This window comes from Periplaneta americana, chromosome 7 (genome assembly GCF_040183065.1).
Source record: "Periplaneta americana isolate PAMFEO1 chromosome 7, P.americana_PAMFEO1_priV1, whole genome shotgun sequence".
NCBI classification, from domain to species: Eukaryota; Metazoa; Arthropoda; class Insecta; order Blattodea; family Blattidae; genus Periplaneta; species Periplaneta americana.
The window spans coordinates 14,200,444-14,214,907 of record NC_091123.1 but is presented as its reverse complement, the minus strand read 5'-3'; the positions used below and the strand labels follow the sequence as shown (position 1 = coordinate 14,214,907).

Below are 14,464 nucleotides of genomic sequence, written 5' to 3'. Positions count from 1 at the left end.
TACGATAAGTAATGAAATCCGGTTACACAAACTATCTATAACGGCTGGGGGAGCTCATCGTGCTAACCACACGATACCTCCATTCTGGTTGGATGACCGTCCACCTCCGCTTCGGCATGTGGCCGTGAGTCCAGCAGCCGGCTAGTCGGTCTTGGCACTTCATGGGCTGTAGCGCCACGGATTATTTATTATTATTATTATTATTATTATTATTATTATTATTATTATTATGTATTTGTGTTGTAATAAGAACAACTTATTTTCACTTGCTACTTAGTTATAAACCTATATTATTTTCTTTGCCCAAAGAAAAACATTAGGAACTTACATTATTATCTTGTAGAAATAAATGAATACAATTATATATTTGTATATTCACATGTTACTTAGTTATAAAATTGTATATTATTTTCCACAATTAAAAACCCCTAAATTCAAATTCAATTAGATAATAGATTAATATTTTTCCATTTTTATGTGTAATTCCTCATTAAATAGCATACGGGTCCAATGGACCCATGTTATGTAAATGTGTAGGAAAAGTAGCTCATGCATCCTAGGGTTAATGATCACTTTAAGTAGATTTTTAGGTCATCAACATCCGCCCCATAGTTATTAAATATAAATATTACTAAATTATATATTAAAAATGGCAGTTAATGTTGACCCGATATTTCACTTAGGCCTATAATAATTGTGCGAGATAGACCAACTATATATTTTTAACAGAACACCCAAACTCCAGGTTCAGCATACGCCACTGAATTTAAATCCTGTCCAAATTCAACTTCGCAAATTTCAAGCACAATCATTAATAATAGGTCCCCTAATAGAAACAACAACAACAACCAAATTTCTTGGCTTACAAATCGATAATGTGTATATTGGAAAAATCATATTAAAGAAATTACTCCCGAACTAAATTCAGCATATAATGAAGGATGGGTGGAACGGTCAAAAATTCTCTCCGGCACCGGGATTTGAACCCGGGTTTTCAGCTCTACTTGCTGACGCTCTATTCACTAAACCACATCGGATTCCCATTCCGATGCCGGATTGAATCCTCTCAGTTTAAGTTCCATCTCTTAGGTTCCCTCTAGTGGCCAACCCTCATGCACTGCGTCATAGAGGTATGACAGTGGCACAATGTCCAACACATTTTGTGCAGAGGGGCACTCATTACGAGTAACTAAGCGGCCTTTATCCAAATTCCCCAGACCTGACATCACCGGATTTCTTTCTCTGGGGTTTCGTGATGAATGATGTGTATGCACAGCGACCCAGAGATATTCATGATCTGAAAACAAATATTTTCTCAGGTTTTGAGGAAGTTATCTCTGAGATGTTAGACCACACATGAGAGGAATTAGCTAGAAGATATGAACTGTGTCGTGTTGGTGGGCACGTTGAGGTCTAATTTGGACAAAACTTCCATTCTTCTAGAATACATATACAAATTATTTCACAATATATAACAACAGTTCTCATTTTATCATGTTTTTATTTTATGTATTCCGAAACGGATCACCCTGTAGTTTATTGTGTCGATGAACAGTTGTCTTCAATAAATAAATAAAGATAAGAAATGAAACAAGGACACAGGCTGAAGAAACTTTCGGATTGATATTGGATTGCCATTCCCCTGGTCGAAACTCTCAAACTAGGTGCTTTGAATTCCTATTCCATTCTCATATTTTAACCTCAATATAAAATAGAAATCTTTAAGTTTCCACTAGAGGTATAAAATACGTTATAACTTCAGAGTCCGGGGCTTGGTTATAAAAGACTTCCTACATGTAATCTAACTATAGTATCCATGAAGTTTCAGCCCTCCGGCAAAGTATATCTCAAACTGAAACTTTCCAACAAAATACAAAGTGTTAATTACTTTTCTAAGAAAGAGAGTAGGTTGTGATGCGTCTCAGATAGCCTTTCAGTTCCACCTTTCCTTGGAACAACCTGTTCCAACTAACAAAGTTTGGGGTCCACTGCTATCGTCAATTATTAATTACTGGATGGGAATTAAATGAACTTTACGTACGCATGAGTTTAACTATATAAGCCTGATAGTAATATCTTTTACTTCTAAAAATTTCTTCATTATGATCATCACCACTACTGCCACCATAGCAACAACTATAAGTATCATAAATAAAGTCGTTTTTGGAGCAAAATTGAAAGGTGTTTTGGAAAAACAACCACAGTCAGAAAACATACATTTTCAGGAGAAACAAAAAACTGTCTGACACGAGTGTTCTTAACAGAAGTATGAAATTCATCATGCCATTTCTTAAAGTGTTGTAGAAACTTGGGAAAACTGAAGTACATTAAATAACTTAAATTACCTCATAGAAATACATGTGTAAATGTAGGTAACACTATGGACAATGGTTGTACATTAAGTAACTTAAATTGCCTCATAGAAATATATGTGTAAATACAGGTAACACTGTGGACAATGGCTATACATTAAGTAACTTAAATTGCCTCATAGAAATATATGTGTAAATACAGGTAACACTGTGGACAATGGTTGTACATTAAGTAACTTAAATTGCCTCATAGAAATATGTGTAAATGCAGGTAACACTGTGGACAGTGGTTGCACATTAAGTAACTTAAATGGCCTCATAGAAATACATATGTAAATGCAGGTAACACTGTGGACAATGGTTGTACATTAAGTAACTTAAATTGCCTCATAGAAATACATGTGTAAATGTAGGTAACTGTGAACAATGGTTGTACATTAAGTATCTTAAATTGCCTCATAGAAATACATTGTAAATGCAGGTAACACTGTGGACAATGGTTGTACATTAAGTAACTTAAATTGCCTCATAGAAATACATGTGTAAATGCAGGTAACACTGTGGACAATGGTTGCACATTAAGTAACTTAAATGGCCTCATAGAAATACATGTGTAAATGTAGGTAACACTATGGACAATGCTTGTACATTAAGTAACTTAAGTTGCCTAATAGAAATACATGTGTAAATGTATGTAACTGTGAACAATGGTTGTACATTAAGTAACTTAAATTGCCTCATAGAAATATATGTGTAAATGCAGGTAACACTGTGGACAATGGTTGTACATTAAGTAACTTAAATTGCCTCATAGAAATACATGTGTAAATGCAGGTAACTGTGGACAATGGTTGTACATTAAGTAATTTAAATTGTCTCCTAGAAATACATGTGTAAATGCAGGTAACACTGTGGACAATGGTTGTACATTAAGTAACTGAAATTGCCTCATAGAAATACTTGTGTAAATGCAGGTAACACTGTGGACAATGGTTGTACATTAAGTAACTTAAATTACCTCATAGAAATATTTGTGTAAATGCAGGTAACTGTGGACAATGGTTGTACATTAAGTAACTTAAATTGCCTCATAGAAATATTTGTGTAAATGCAGGTAACTGTGGACAATGGTTGTACATTAAGTAACTTAAATTGCCTCATAGAAATACATGTGTAAATGCAGGTAACTGTGGACAATGGTTGTACATTAAGTAATTTAAATTGTCTCCTAGAAATACATGTGTAAATGCAGGTAACACTGTGGACAATGCTTGTACATTAAGTAACTTAAGTTGCCTAATAGAAATACATGTGTAAATGTATGTAACTGTGAACAATGGTTGTACATTAAGTAACTTAAATTGCCTCATAGAAATATATGTGTAAATGCAGGTAACACTGTGGACAATGGTTGTACATTAAGTAACTTAAATTGCCTCATAGAAATACATGTGTAAATGCAGGTAACTGTGGACAATGGTTGTACATTAAGTAATTGAAATTGTCTCCTAGAAATACATGTGTAAATGCAGGTAACACTGTGGACAATGGTTGTACATTAAGTAACTTAAATTGCCTCATAGAAATACTTGTGTAAATGCAGGTAACACTGTGGACAATGGTTGTACATTAAGTAACTTAAATTGCCCCATAGAAATACATGTGTAAATGCAGGTAACACTGTGGACAATGGTTGTACATTAAGTAACTTAAATTGCCTCATAGAAATATTTGTGTAAATGCAGGTAACTGTGGACAATGGTTGCACATTAAGTAACTTAAATTGCCTCATAGAAATACATGTGTAAATGCTGGTAACTATGGACAATGGCTGTTTTTAAGAAAAAATAATATGTTGTGGCTGAAGTGTTCCTCTCCTTTAATCTTCTTTTTCTTTATTAGATCCTGTTTCTTCTGTTCTGTTGCTTACGGTTCTTCCATGGGATTACTTCTGCACCTAAAGATGGCTCCATAACTAATACAACAATTTACGTGCTAAAATATTTCTCTCTGAGGTGGCTTGCGTAAGAAGCAGTACTACCAATCTACTTTTACAGTTTAGAATTGTATGGATAAATGTTTGAAGATGATATGAATGGAATATTCGTAAATGTTACCATCGCCCTGGACAATGGCTTTTTTCACAAAAAACGTATTTGGATTATGGTTGTTTTATGAAAACCATTTAAAATTTCCACTCTTATGTAGAGCAAGTGGACAGCTTCTAATACTTGTAGTGTACTATAAGCAGTAACATGAGCTGCTGGCAGGAATTCAAAACGAGGATAGCAATGGCAAAGGAAGCTTTTATTATTAAAAGGAGTATCTTCTGCGCATCTCTGAAGAAAGAACTAAGGAAGAGACTAGTGAAGTGCTTTGTGTGGAGTGTAATATTGAATGAGCAGAAATATGGACATTACGACGAAGTGAAGAGAAGTGACTAGAAGAATTTTAAATGTGTATATGGAGAAGGATGGAAAGTGTGTGTTGGAAAGAGTGGATGAAGAAAGAATGATATCGAAACTGATCAGGAACAAAAAACTAAATTGACTGGGCCAGTGACTGAGAAGAAACTGCCTACTGAAGGGTGCACTGGGAGGAATAGTGAACGGGAGAACAGTTTGGGGCAGAAGAAGATATCAGATGACAGACGACTTTAAGGTATATGGATAATGTGTGGAGACTTAAGAGCCGGGTAGAATATATGAAACATTGAAGAATGCTGGGTTTGCAGTGAAAGACTTGCTCTTGGGCAGAACACATGTTGCAGCGTCTATGAGTAGAAGTGCAATATCGTCTTGACATTCTGAAGGGAACCAGAGTCGTAAAATATTTTGCAATGCATTCCATTGCTGTATTGCATGTGGTTCAGAGTTATGATTGCCTGTAATGGTAACTGGACTTTAAGGACACGGTATACTATTATGAACATTATTTTCCTCTAAAAATTCCATCATTAGTTTTAACCGTTGAATTGACAAAGTATCCTATAGGATACAACAGGTTAATAGGCTACATGCTATAATTTTAATAGAGCAATAGAAAAGAAATTGGTAGAAAAATTAAAATTTCACAATACTATAATATTGTACAACATATAAAATATGGACAGTGCGATAGTTGTTTTCTTTACGGTCCGACAAGGTTCAATAAAATAGTGTAAGAAATTAAGCTCTGCCAATTTTTAAGGGTTAACTGTGACAAATCAAATAAAACATAAATCTAATCGACATGAATATCGTACTAGAAGACAAAAGTCTACTTTCCCATTAATTGAGCATAATTGTGACAAACTGGATTTTCCTTCTAAGAGAGAGAGAAATAAATCGCCCGGCCTTAATTAAGGATGACCACTAGGATCCCGAAATTAATACCAAATAAAAATATAATTAATTAAATATGAGTATTGTTATAAAAATAAAATGTAATAATTAAGCACCACTGATTATCAATTATAAAATAAAATCTTAGAAGATGACTTTAAAATTATACTTATAAATAAAAGATTTTATTTAAAATTAGCATATCCTTAATTAAGGCCTTCTGAGTGGTATAAATGAAATTGTATAATCTGCAGGGAATCTTTAAGAATTTGCGAGATGATTTTTTGAAATTCAAAAGATGATATTGATAATTGTTTTAAAAAATTATATGTAAATTTTGGTAAAGAACTCCGAGCACCAAAAAATAAACCTGTCACTGACCAATTGAAGAGAGGGATGTTATATTTGGCACTAAGCCAAGGACGTAGCCTAATTATCAATAAATGGGAGTGGTGGTTTCAAAACTTTCTGAAGGCGCGATCCAGTTTTGGGCGAGACTTTCTTTTGTGACCCCCCCTCCCCGCCGTACCGGTACTAAACCCCATTCTAAAAATACAAAGCCTTATAAAATCGATAAAATTGGCGTTGTTTTGGAAGAAAAGAAGCTTAAAATGCACTGAATGCGTTTTGAATAATAGTTTGCAAGGCCAAGAGGTTAAAATGATAACAGCCAGAGATGAAATTAACTTGTTTACAAAGAAACTTGATTTCTGGTCAATATCATTTGACAAAAATACATCTGTTTCATTCCAGTGTATTAAAGAGCTTGTGGCAGATTAAAGACACCCCTGCCATCTATGACCACCCTATTGAACTATGTTTAAAGTGTAACCACAGTATAGTATATACAGTCACGAAGCTCAATACGTAGGGAATATGCATCCATAGATAGTTGCTAACCACTAGGATCGCTACTATCGCCTCATCAGAGATGCGAAATAGTGCCGGCACAGTCTATTGTTCCTAGTACCCTCAACAACTCAAGCTTCGTGACTGTATTGTACTAGACTGTGGTGTAACATGTTCAATTGTTTGTTGTAGCAATGGCGAATTCAACAATAAAGCAGTTTTTTAGTGAGTACGACGACATGTCTTCTCTCTTTGCATTCCCTACATAATTTTGGTACCGAAACCCTGGAGATTTTCGTAATTACTATTTGCATCTGACACTAGAAGCAATTTTGTGTACACTTCGCATTTCAAGACTCCGAGAGAAGACGCACAGGACGCTGGAACGAGGGAGAAGTCATCCTTGCTGTAACAAGATCACGAGGCGGATGTGGCCACTCACTGGCGTCATTACTACAAGATAAGTTTTGTTGTGATGTTATTATGCATAGTTAACTATTAAGGGATTAAATTAGTGAGTCGACAGAACTGTTTCAGTTGAGAATATAACTTTAGTGACGAGCTTCAGGAAACCCTGAGTAAATTGGGCACACTTGATGACTTTTTTAGTGCATTCAGAAAGAAACTCAAAACAATATTATGACTATCACAAAAATGAACCCGTTTTTAGGCAGTTGCGTTCAACTGGTTGGAATTCCAGAAACTATGAAGGAAAATCTTATTTAAATATGTACCTAAAAATGGAATGTTAAAAATTATACTTTTTTTTTTTTTTTTTTTTTTCACAGAGTGCAGACCGATTTTGGATCAAAAGAATGCAAGAATAATTTGAGCTTGCAAATATACGCAGTTTTTTTTCTAATATTTGCAACCTTCTATTTATGTAAAATAAGGTTTTCGTCTATGTTCACCATCAAAACAAAATTGAGACATTTCCTTGAATTTTAAAATGATATCACTGTGTGTAAGATAAGGCTCATTCACAATGAAAATTAAACATAACGTAAGGGTTAACTTAAGAATATAAACGTTACGGTAAAATCAAGAAGTCATACCATCATTCACGATGGGAACATAAATATAACCTCAAACATACTTGGTAACCATGGAAACATAACAACGACGCCATTTCTTCATCCTCTGTCATATACTTCAGCGCTCCACGATTGTGTTCTGTTTGCAAATCACGTAAGCATAAGCATGAAAGTTTGGAGTTTGCAAACTTTCATGTTAACGTATTACGGTAATGTTTATGTCAACCCTTACGTGAATCATTGTGAATGATCCCATTTGGTAGCCTGGGCGCAAACTTCTGTGTTTATGTTAAGGTTATGTTTAATTTTCATTGTGAATGGGCCTTAATGCTTAGTCTAGATTTGAGAAGCTACTTCTGAAAAACAGGCACATTAATCGCATTAATAATTTTTTCCTTTATAACAACTGACACATGTTTTATTCTTATGTTCAATGTTGTTTATGTTTATGTTTCTAAATACAAAATAAATGTTAATAAGAAACTTTTTGACTTATTTTGTAAATCATCTCTCGATCCCTCTCAACCCCTTACACGACCCCCCTCGGGATCGCGACCCACATTTTGGGAAACGCTATGTTAAAATAATAAATGTTAATGTGTCACATTTATGACAGCAATTTATACATTTGTCAGAGAACTGATGTGCTCGAACATCGATTTGCGGTCTCCACACAACTATGTTCGGTGGATAATAGCTAAACCTTTTGGATTACAATAAAAGGGAGCGTCAATCAAGTTTATACAGCTGGGGATCACATGTATCCATAGGCATTTGTGGCTCCCACGTCAGCAACATGTTTTCATTTAAACATAGGACAGAGTGCGTGGGTGAAGAGAGTCGCCAAATAACAGAAGGGGTAAAGGAACTGGCTACTCTACTCCTTTATCTCCTGGCCTAGTTTCCTCATAAGTTGTCTTACTGGTATTACTTGTGAGGTTCAGACTGTCTTCGGACAGCTGACTAAACAACAACGCAATCCGTTTTCAGAATTGACTGTAAATGGACAAAATGTTGCAAGCGTAATTTGATGTAATATTTACAGCTTTCTCATTTAGGAATACTTTAGTACGTTTTTGGTTCACAGTTATTTTTTTGCTCACTATTACATACTACGTGAAAATATTATATTTGCACTTATATGTACCAATGCACAAATATAAAAAAACAAATAATGTAAGGGGATTGATTCTTTCATTCATAGTTCTTAATACCATAATCTTTGAAAACAGAAAGCTCTGAGGATAATAATAATAATAATAATAATAATAATAATAATAACAATAATAATAATAATAATAATAATAATAATAATAATAATGTTTTATTTTCGCTGGCAGAGTTAAGGCCATAAGGCCTTCTCTTCCACTCAACTGGTGTCAAGTAGCACCGAAAAAGCTGTAAGACACACATGCTTACATAATTAACACGAGTAGGTTCGCCATTTAATCAATTATTTGTAAAAAAATTATTTTATTATCAAAAATTAGTCTAATTGCTCGTAAAATCCGTAATTTCTATTTTAAAAAATCAAATTCTTTCATCAATATGATAATAGTCATCTGGTATCAATGTATTGTACCTCGTTTCTGAAAGTCGACAAAAAAATTTCAACTATGTAACATAATTTGTTTTTGAGTTAGGGTAAAGGTTGGTAAATTGTGATACTAGGGTAATAATATTATGATAGTACTTTTTGAGAATTTTTTACAATTTTACTGAGCGAGATGAAGATCGGTTTTTTGCGTCAACGTATTAAGGGAATGTTCGTGGACAAGTTTGTGCAAAAAACCGATCTTCATCTCGCTCAGTAAAAAAAAAAAAAAAATCTCAAAAAGAACTATTATAATAATATTAGTATCACAATATTACCAACCTTTATCTTATATGTACCATAAATTCAATAGTATTTAATAGTGAGCTAAGCAAAATTATGTATCTATAAGTTATGTCTAGAACCTTAAAATATTCATACATGATCCATTATAACCGTTGCAAGATCAGTTGTGCTCCAGTAACTCGCTATTGTGACTGCAGACAGGGATTCCTAAAGGTGATGAAAGAATCAATGTTTGAATAAAATTATATACAAATATTCACAAAATAAAATTTATTGAGTGCACATTCTCGTTCCTTGAACACAAGAGTACTTCATTTGTTCTTATTAACATGACTGTCACTGGACCTCTTGCAGACGTATCCCAGGAAAGGGTGGTTACACTTGTCAGGTACTTCGTTGGACGCTGCCCTCACACTGGCCTGTCCTGTTGGTCCTCTCACGAATTCAGCCGGTGACGGTAGCGACCTCGGGGTTGTTCTCGTGTGCTCACAGGGTGTGACCGCCTCATCTCCACCCCTCGGTGGCGTTATCCTGAGGTCGTTGTTAGAGCCCGCACCTACTAGTGACGGCAGGAATGGATTTTGCAGAGGTCTTGGCGGTGCCGTGTACTTGTACCCAGATTGGGGAGTTGTGAATTGTTGTCCAGGTGGGGGACGAGGATAGTTATACCCCTGCGATGATCCTGAACCCTCACCAGAAACATCCCCTACCGTAGTTCGAATGGTTGTCGTGGTGAACTGCAGAGGATTGTCCGGTTTATTGTAGACGTAGCCAGTTGAAGGTACGTTTTGCGCGCCTTGTGCAATTAGCGTGCTGGGAGAGGCCGTCTTCCTCGGATCTGTTGAACTGCCGGCTGCAATAGGGTACTGCAAGGGTTTGGACGGCTTATTGTACACATACCCTGGGTGCTGGGTCGTTGAAATTGTCGGCTGATTTTCTGAAGGCTTCGGATATACATAACCTTGGTTTGAAGGTTGATTTTGTGTGCTTTGAGCTATAAGTTTTGAAGGTGGAGGAACTTTAGTAGCACTTTGGAAAGAACTGTCACCTCTTAACTGGAAAGGCGCTACTGTAGTTGACAGGGGTTTTATGGTTTCCTTTTTGTTGCACAAGAAGGAGTGGAACGAATGTTTGCAAGGGTCTTCGGTTTTGAACTGAACTTGTTGAGCAGCCTGGGGTATAATTTTCACTGGATTAGTTTGGGCTGCCTGTGGTTGAATGTCGTTTTGCTTGTGGATGCATGGTTCCTTTCTGGGAGGCACGCTCTTTGGTGTTGTTGTTGTAGTTCTAGGTGGTATTGTTGGTGGAGGCGGTCGTGTGGTCCTACTACTGACGTCATCAAAATGTACCTTCGTTGGTTGGTTGAAAGAACTGGCGCCTGAGAGACTCGGTGAATTCTGATTCTTGAACTTGGCAGGGAGGTCGCCCGTAGGCCGCTTTCTTTTGGAAGGTACAACTGGTGTACACAGAAAGCTGTGGAAAGGATCTTTGCAGATATCGATTCCGTGATGATCATGCCCATGATCGTGATCGTGGCTGTGTTCTGGTCTCACTATTGTCACATCCGGAGTTTGTGCAGCTCCTACTGGTAAGTCTGGTTTTCGGAATGCTGGAGGTTTTGCAGTTGTTGATATCGGGAACGGCAATCTGGACGGTTGGTTGAAGCTGCTGTCTGCTCTGGAAATTATATTTTGTGGTGTTGTGTTGAAGATAAATACTGGCGGTTTGTATGTTGAGCTCAATGGAGGTTTTGTATGAATGCAAGGTGGCTCCGTGCGAATACTGATGGATGTGGCAGCTGGTGTCACTAAGGGTTTCTGTGTTGTGGTAGGTTGGTTGAAACTGGGAAAAACATTTGCTGGCTTTTTTGTGGTAAAAGGCTGGTTGAAACTTGGAAAATGACTTGCTGGTTTTACTGTGGTGACGGGTTGATTAAATCTTGGAAAAGAATTAAATGGTTTGACTGTGGTGCTGGGTTGAATGAAACTTGGAAAAGGATTGAAAGGTTTGGCTGTGCTAGCTGGTTGATTAAAATTAGGTAATATTCTTGACTGTTGAACGAACGAGCTTTCACCCCTCAGAGGAGAGGGAGGTGGGGACGTTTGTGCACTCCCACTTTGATATCTTTCCCCATATTTCTGTCTCCTACGAGATGTCTGCACAGGCTGACACAAGAAGCTATGGAAGGCATCTTTGCAGATACTGGGTTCTTGCTTCTGGTTCAAAGCTGTCACTTCCACAGATGTCTGCGCTGCTCCAGTCAGTATCGATTGCTCTGGTACTGGCATAGGCGGCCTTGTAGTGGTGAAAGGTTTTGGTGTGGTAGAAGTCGGTCTGTACTCAAATGGTTTCGCTGCCACAAAATTCGTGTTACTTGGCAGTGGAACAGGTGGTGATGGCGGTGGTACTTTGGAAGAGCTTACAAATGAGCTATCTCCTCTAAGTGGTGAAGTTGGGGAAGGTTTTGGAGTTTTGCGACCACTTGAAGGGTTGCATAAGAAGCTATGAAAGGCATGCTTGCAATTGTCGTCTTCTTGAGGCGCAGTTCTTACCGGAGAATTAGCAGCTTGTCCTTCTAGCGGCTGGAAGCGAGGGATAATGTTGAGTGGTGGACTGGTGCTCTTGGTTTGAGGAGCAACTTTTACTACGTCTACAAATGTCGCTGACGGCAACGGTTTATCAGGCGATCTTGGTGCTTCAATTGGAGGAAAAAGATTAACAGGTTGTTGGAATGACGGTGCGGGAGACTCATACGGAGGTAAATATGGTTCAGGAGGGAGTTTTGACTCTCTGGCGAACGAGCTTTCGCCCACGATCACCACAGTCTTGGGCGTGGATGGTGCCTTCACGACTGTCTCGTGCTGCTGACAGTTGACAGTAGATGGCTCCTCGGCTGTTCCTTCCGCGGGTTTCTGTTTTGGAGGGTCTGGAGGCGCCGCGACGGTCTTCACTCCGAAAGACGGGGCGGCAACAGGGGGACTCGCCACCTGCTTGACGTTGAAAGATGCTGCTCCCACAGGAGTCACCGTTCTCGGACGAGGAGCGGAGTTGCACAAGAAGCTGTGAAAGGGATGGCTGCATTGGTCGTACGACGGCGAAGCTTCCTGCGCCCTACAGGGCGCGCACAGTAGTGCCAGCAGCAACGTCTGCAGCAGAAAGTCCAAGTTGAAAGTACCACAATGCAAAACCATCCAGCTGGCCTAGACGAAGTCTTAGGTATTGCTGCTTCCGTGTTATTCTTTCGCGAATATTGCTCAATTATCGCCAAATCATCATCTTATTGACACTGAATAGTATCCGTAATTGCAGTAAGATAAGAATATTCTAATGTTCCAATCATTACACTGCTTTCTTAAAGTATGCATAATACTACCAGGCTATAAATATGCCCAAAATTATCATCATCACTATTATTATTGCTATTATTTTCGAGAGGGTTGATCAATTGGTAGAGCAACTAGCTATGGAATTGAAGGTCCAGGGTTTAATTCCGGATGACAACGAGGAAACGCTTCCAGAATGACCCTGAAGTTCACTCAGCCCTTTATCAAAATGAGTACCAGGTCTTTCCCGGGGATAAAACCAGGCGAAGTGCTCTGCCGAATACACCATCTCATTCTAGTGCCGAGGTGAAGAAAGCATGGAGCTCTACCTCTACACCCACCAAACGTCTACATGGCGTATATTTGTAGGGGGCTACCTTGGCCTTTTCCTTATTATTATTATTATTATTATTATTATTATTATTATTATTATTATTATTATTATTATTATTATTATACAGAGCATGGTAGTGTAATGGTTGTTATTCACTCCTTTCATTCGGGAGGCCCGAAGTTCGATCACGGATGCAGGCTGTCCTGATTTTGGTTTTTCGTGGTTTCATAAGTCTGCAAGTGAATGTCGGAATAGTACCAATTTCAACTCCTTTTCAATCTTCATTATCCTTTAATCACTTCTCATCTATGATATTATCAACTTCCAGCTACAGGACTACCACCTGTACGACATAGTAGAGCAATCGGCAAAGCTACGCTATGCTCGGTGAGTACGACATAAACTAATGAATTATGGAAAACTCCGACAAAATTATTATTATTATTATTATTATTATTATTATTATTATTATTATTATTATTATTATTACTTTATGAGTCTTCGATTCTCTTCTAACAATCGTCGGTTTCGTTGTCAAGGTACATAGGAAAAATCAATATACAGAGAATTAATCCCGTTTTTTGTCGTTTAGTCTTTTTCTTACGAATGAAATTCACTTACCGACAAAACGCACAACGTAAGTTTCTTCAATTTAGAAAATTAAGGCCCATTCAATATTTTGCATAAAAACAGCAATATAATAAATTACAAATTGTGAGCTACTTTGGGCAATCAGATAACACTGTTTTGCTTCTGCTGAAGTACAGGGTGTTAAAATCCCCGCCAAGTCATTTGTGTCAATAAAATTTATTTGGAAAATTATCGAAGATTTGCACTTACCATCGTGTTTTTTCGAAACAATCTTATTTCGAGTATCTACATCATCTGACTTTTTATATTTATTAATTTTCCTTTGTGGGTCAAAAATGGCTCGTGGGCCGCCTATTGGCAAACATTACTTTAAGCGATAATTGAAGAAAATATATTATAGTCAACAATATTGTAATAGTAGAAGGAGTAAATTGTTGTGAAACGTATAAAGCATTTAATGTAAAAATTCTGTCCTTTGGTGATGCAAATTTTTCTTTTTAATGATCTGTAGATTCGCATAATCTTCATTAAATCCGTGACATTTTCTCCACCATTGAACCACCAAGTTCCTGTAGTGAGGAGGTGGGAATTCTGCGAAGAACAGAATTGCTTCTAATTGCAGGATTAATTTGAAAAGTGCGGTGGGTGATTACCGTGTCAAATCAGGCGAATAAAGAGTTGTATAGCAAGTCAACGATTTAAATGACTTGGGCTGTGATTTAGCCGACAAGGCTTTCAAAATAAACTTTAGACATTTCAGTAAAACACGGCAAGAAACTATATTCAACTAAAAGTCTTGTATAGTAACGTTCACAGCAGTGCTTTTATACGGTTTCTGAAACTTGGAGTATTGAATAG

At 37.2% G+C, this 14,464-nt stretch overlaps 1 protein-coding gene across 3 annotated transcripts in view; it reads right to left on the bottom strand.

Annotated features, from left to right (window-relative positions):
• Positions 1 to 9,613: 9,613 nt before the first annotated feature.
• The window catches only part of LOC138702930 (proteoglycan 4-like), a 215,966-nt gene continuing 211,115 nt past the window's right edge, over positions 9,614 to 14,464 (bottom strand). For all 3 annotated transcript variants that reach the window (XM_069830337.1, XM_069830338.1, XM_069830339.1), the window contains exon 3: positions 9,614 to 12,504. In XM_069830337.1, coding sequence (XP_069686438.1) covers positions 9,670 to 12,504 — 2,835 coding nt within the window. In that variant the 3' untranslated portion in view covers positions 9,614 to 9,669. The remainder of the gene's footprint in view (positions 12,505 to 14,464) is intronic.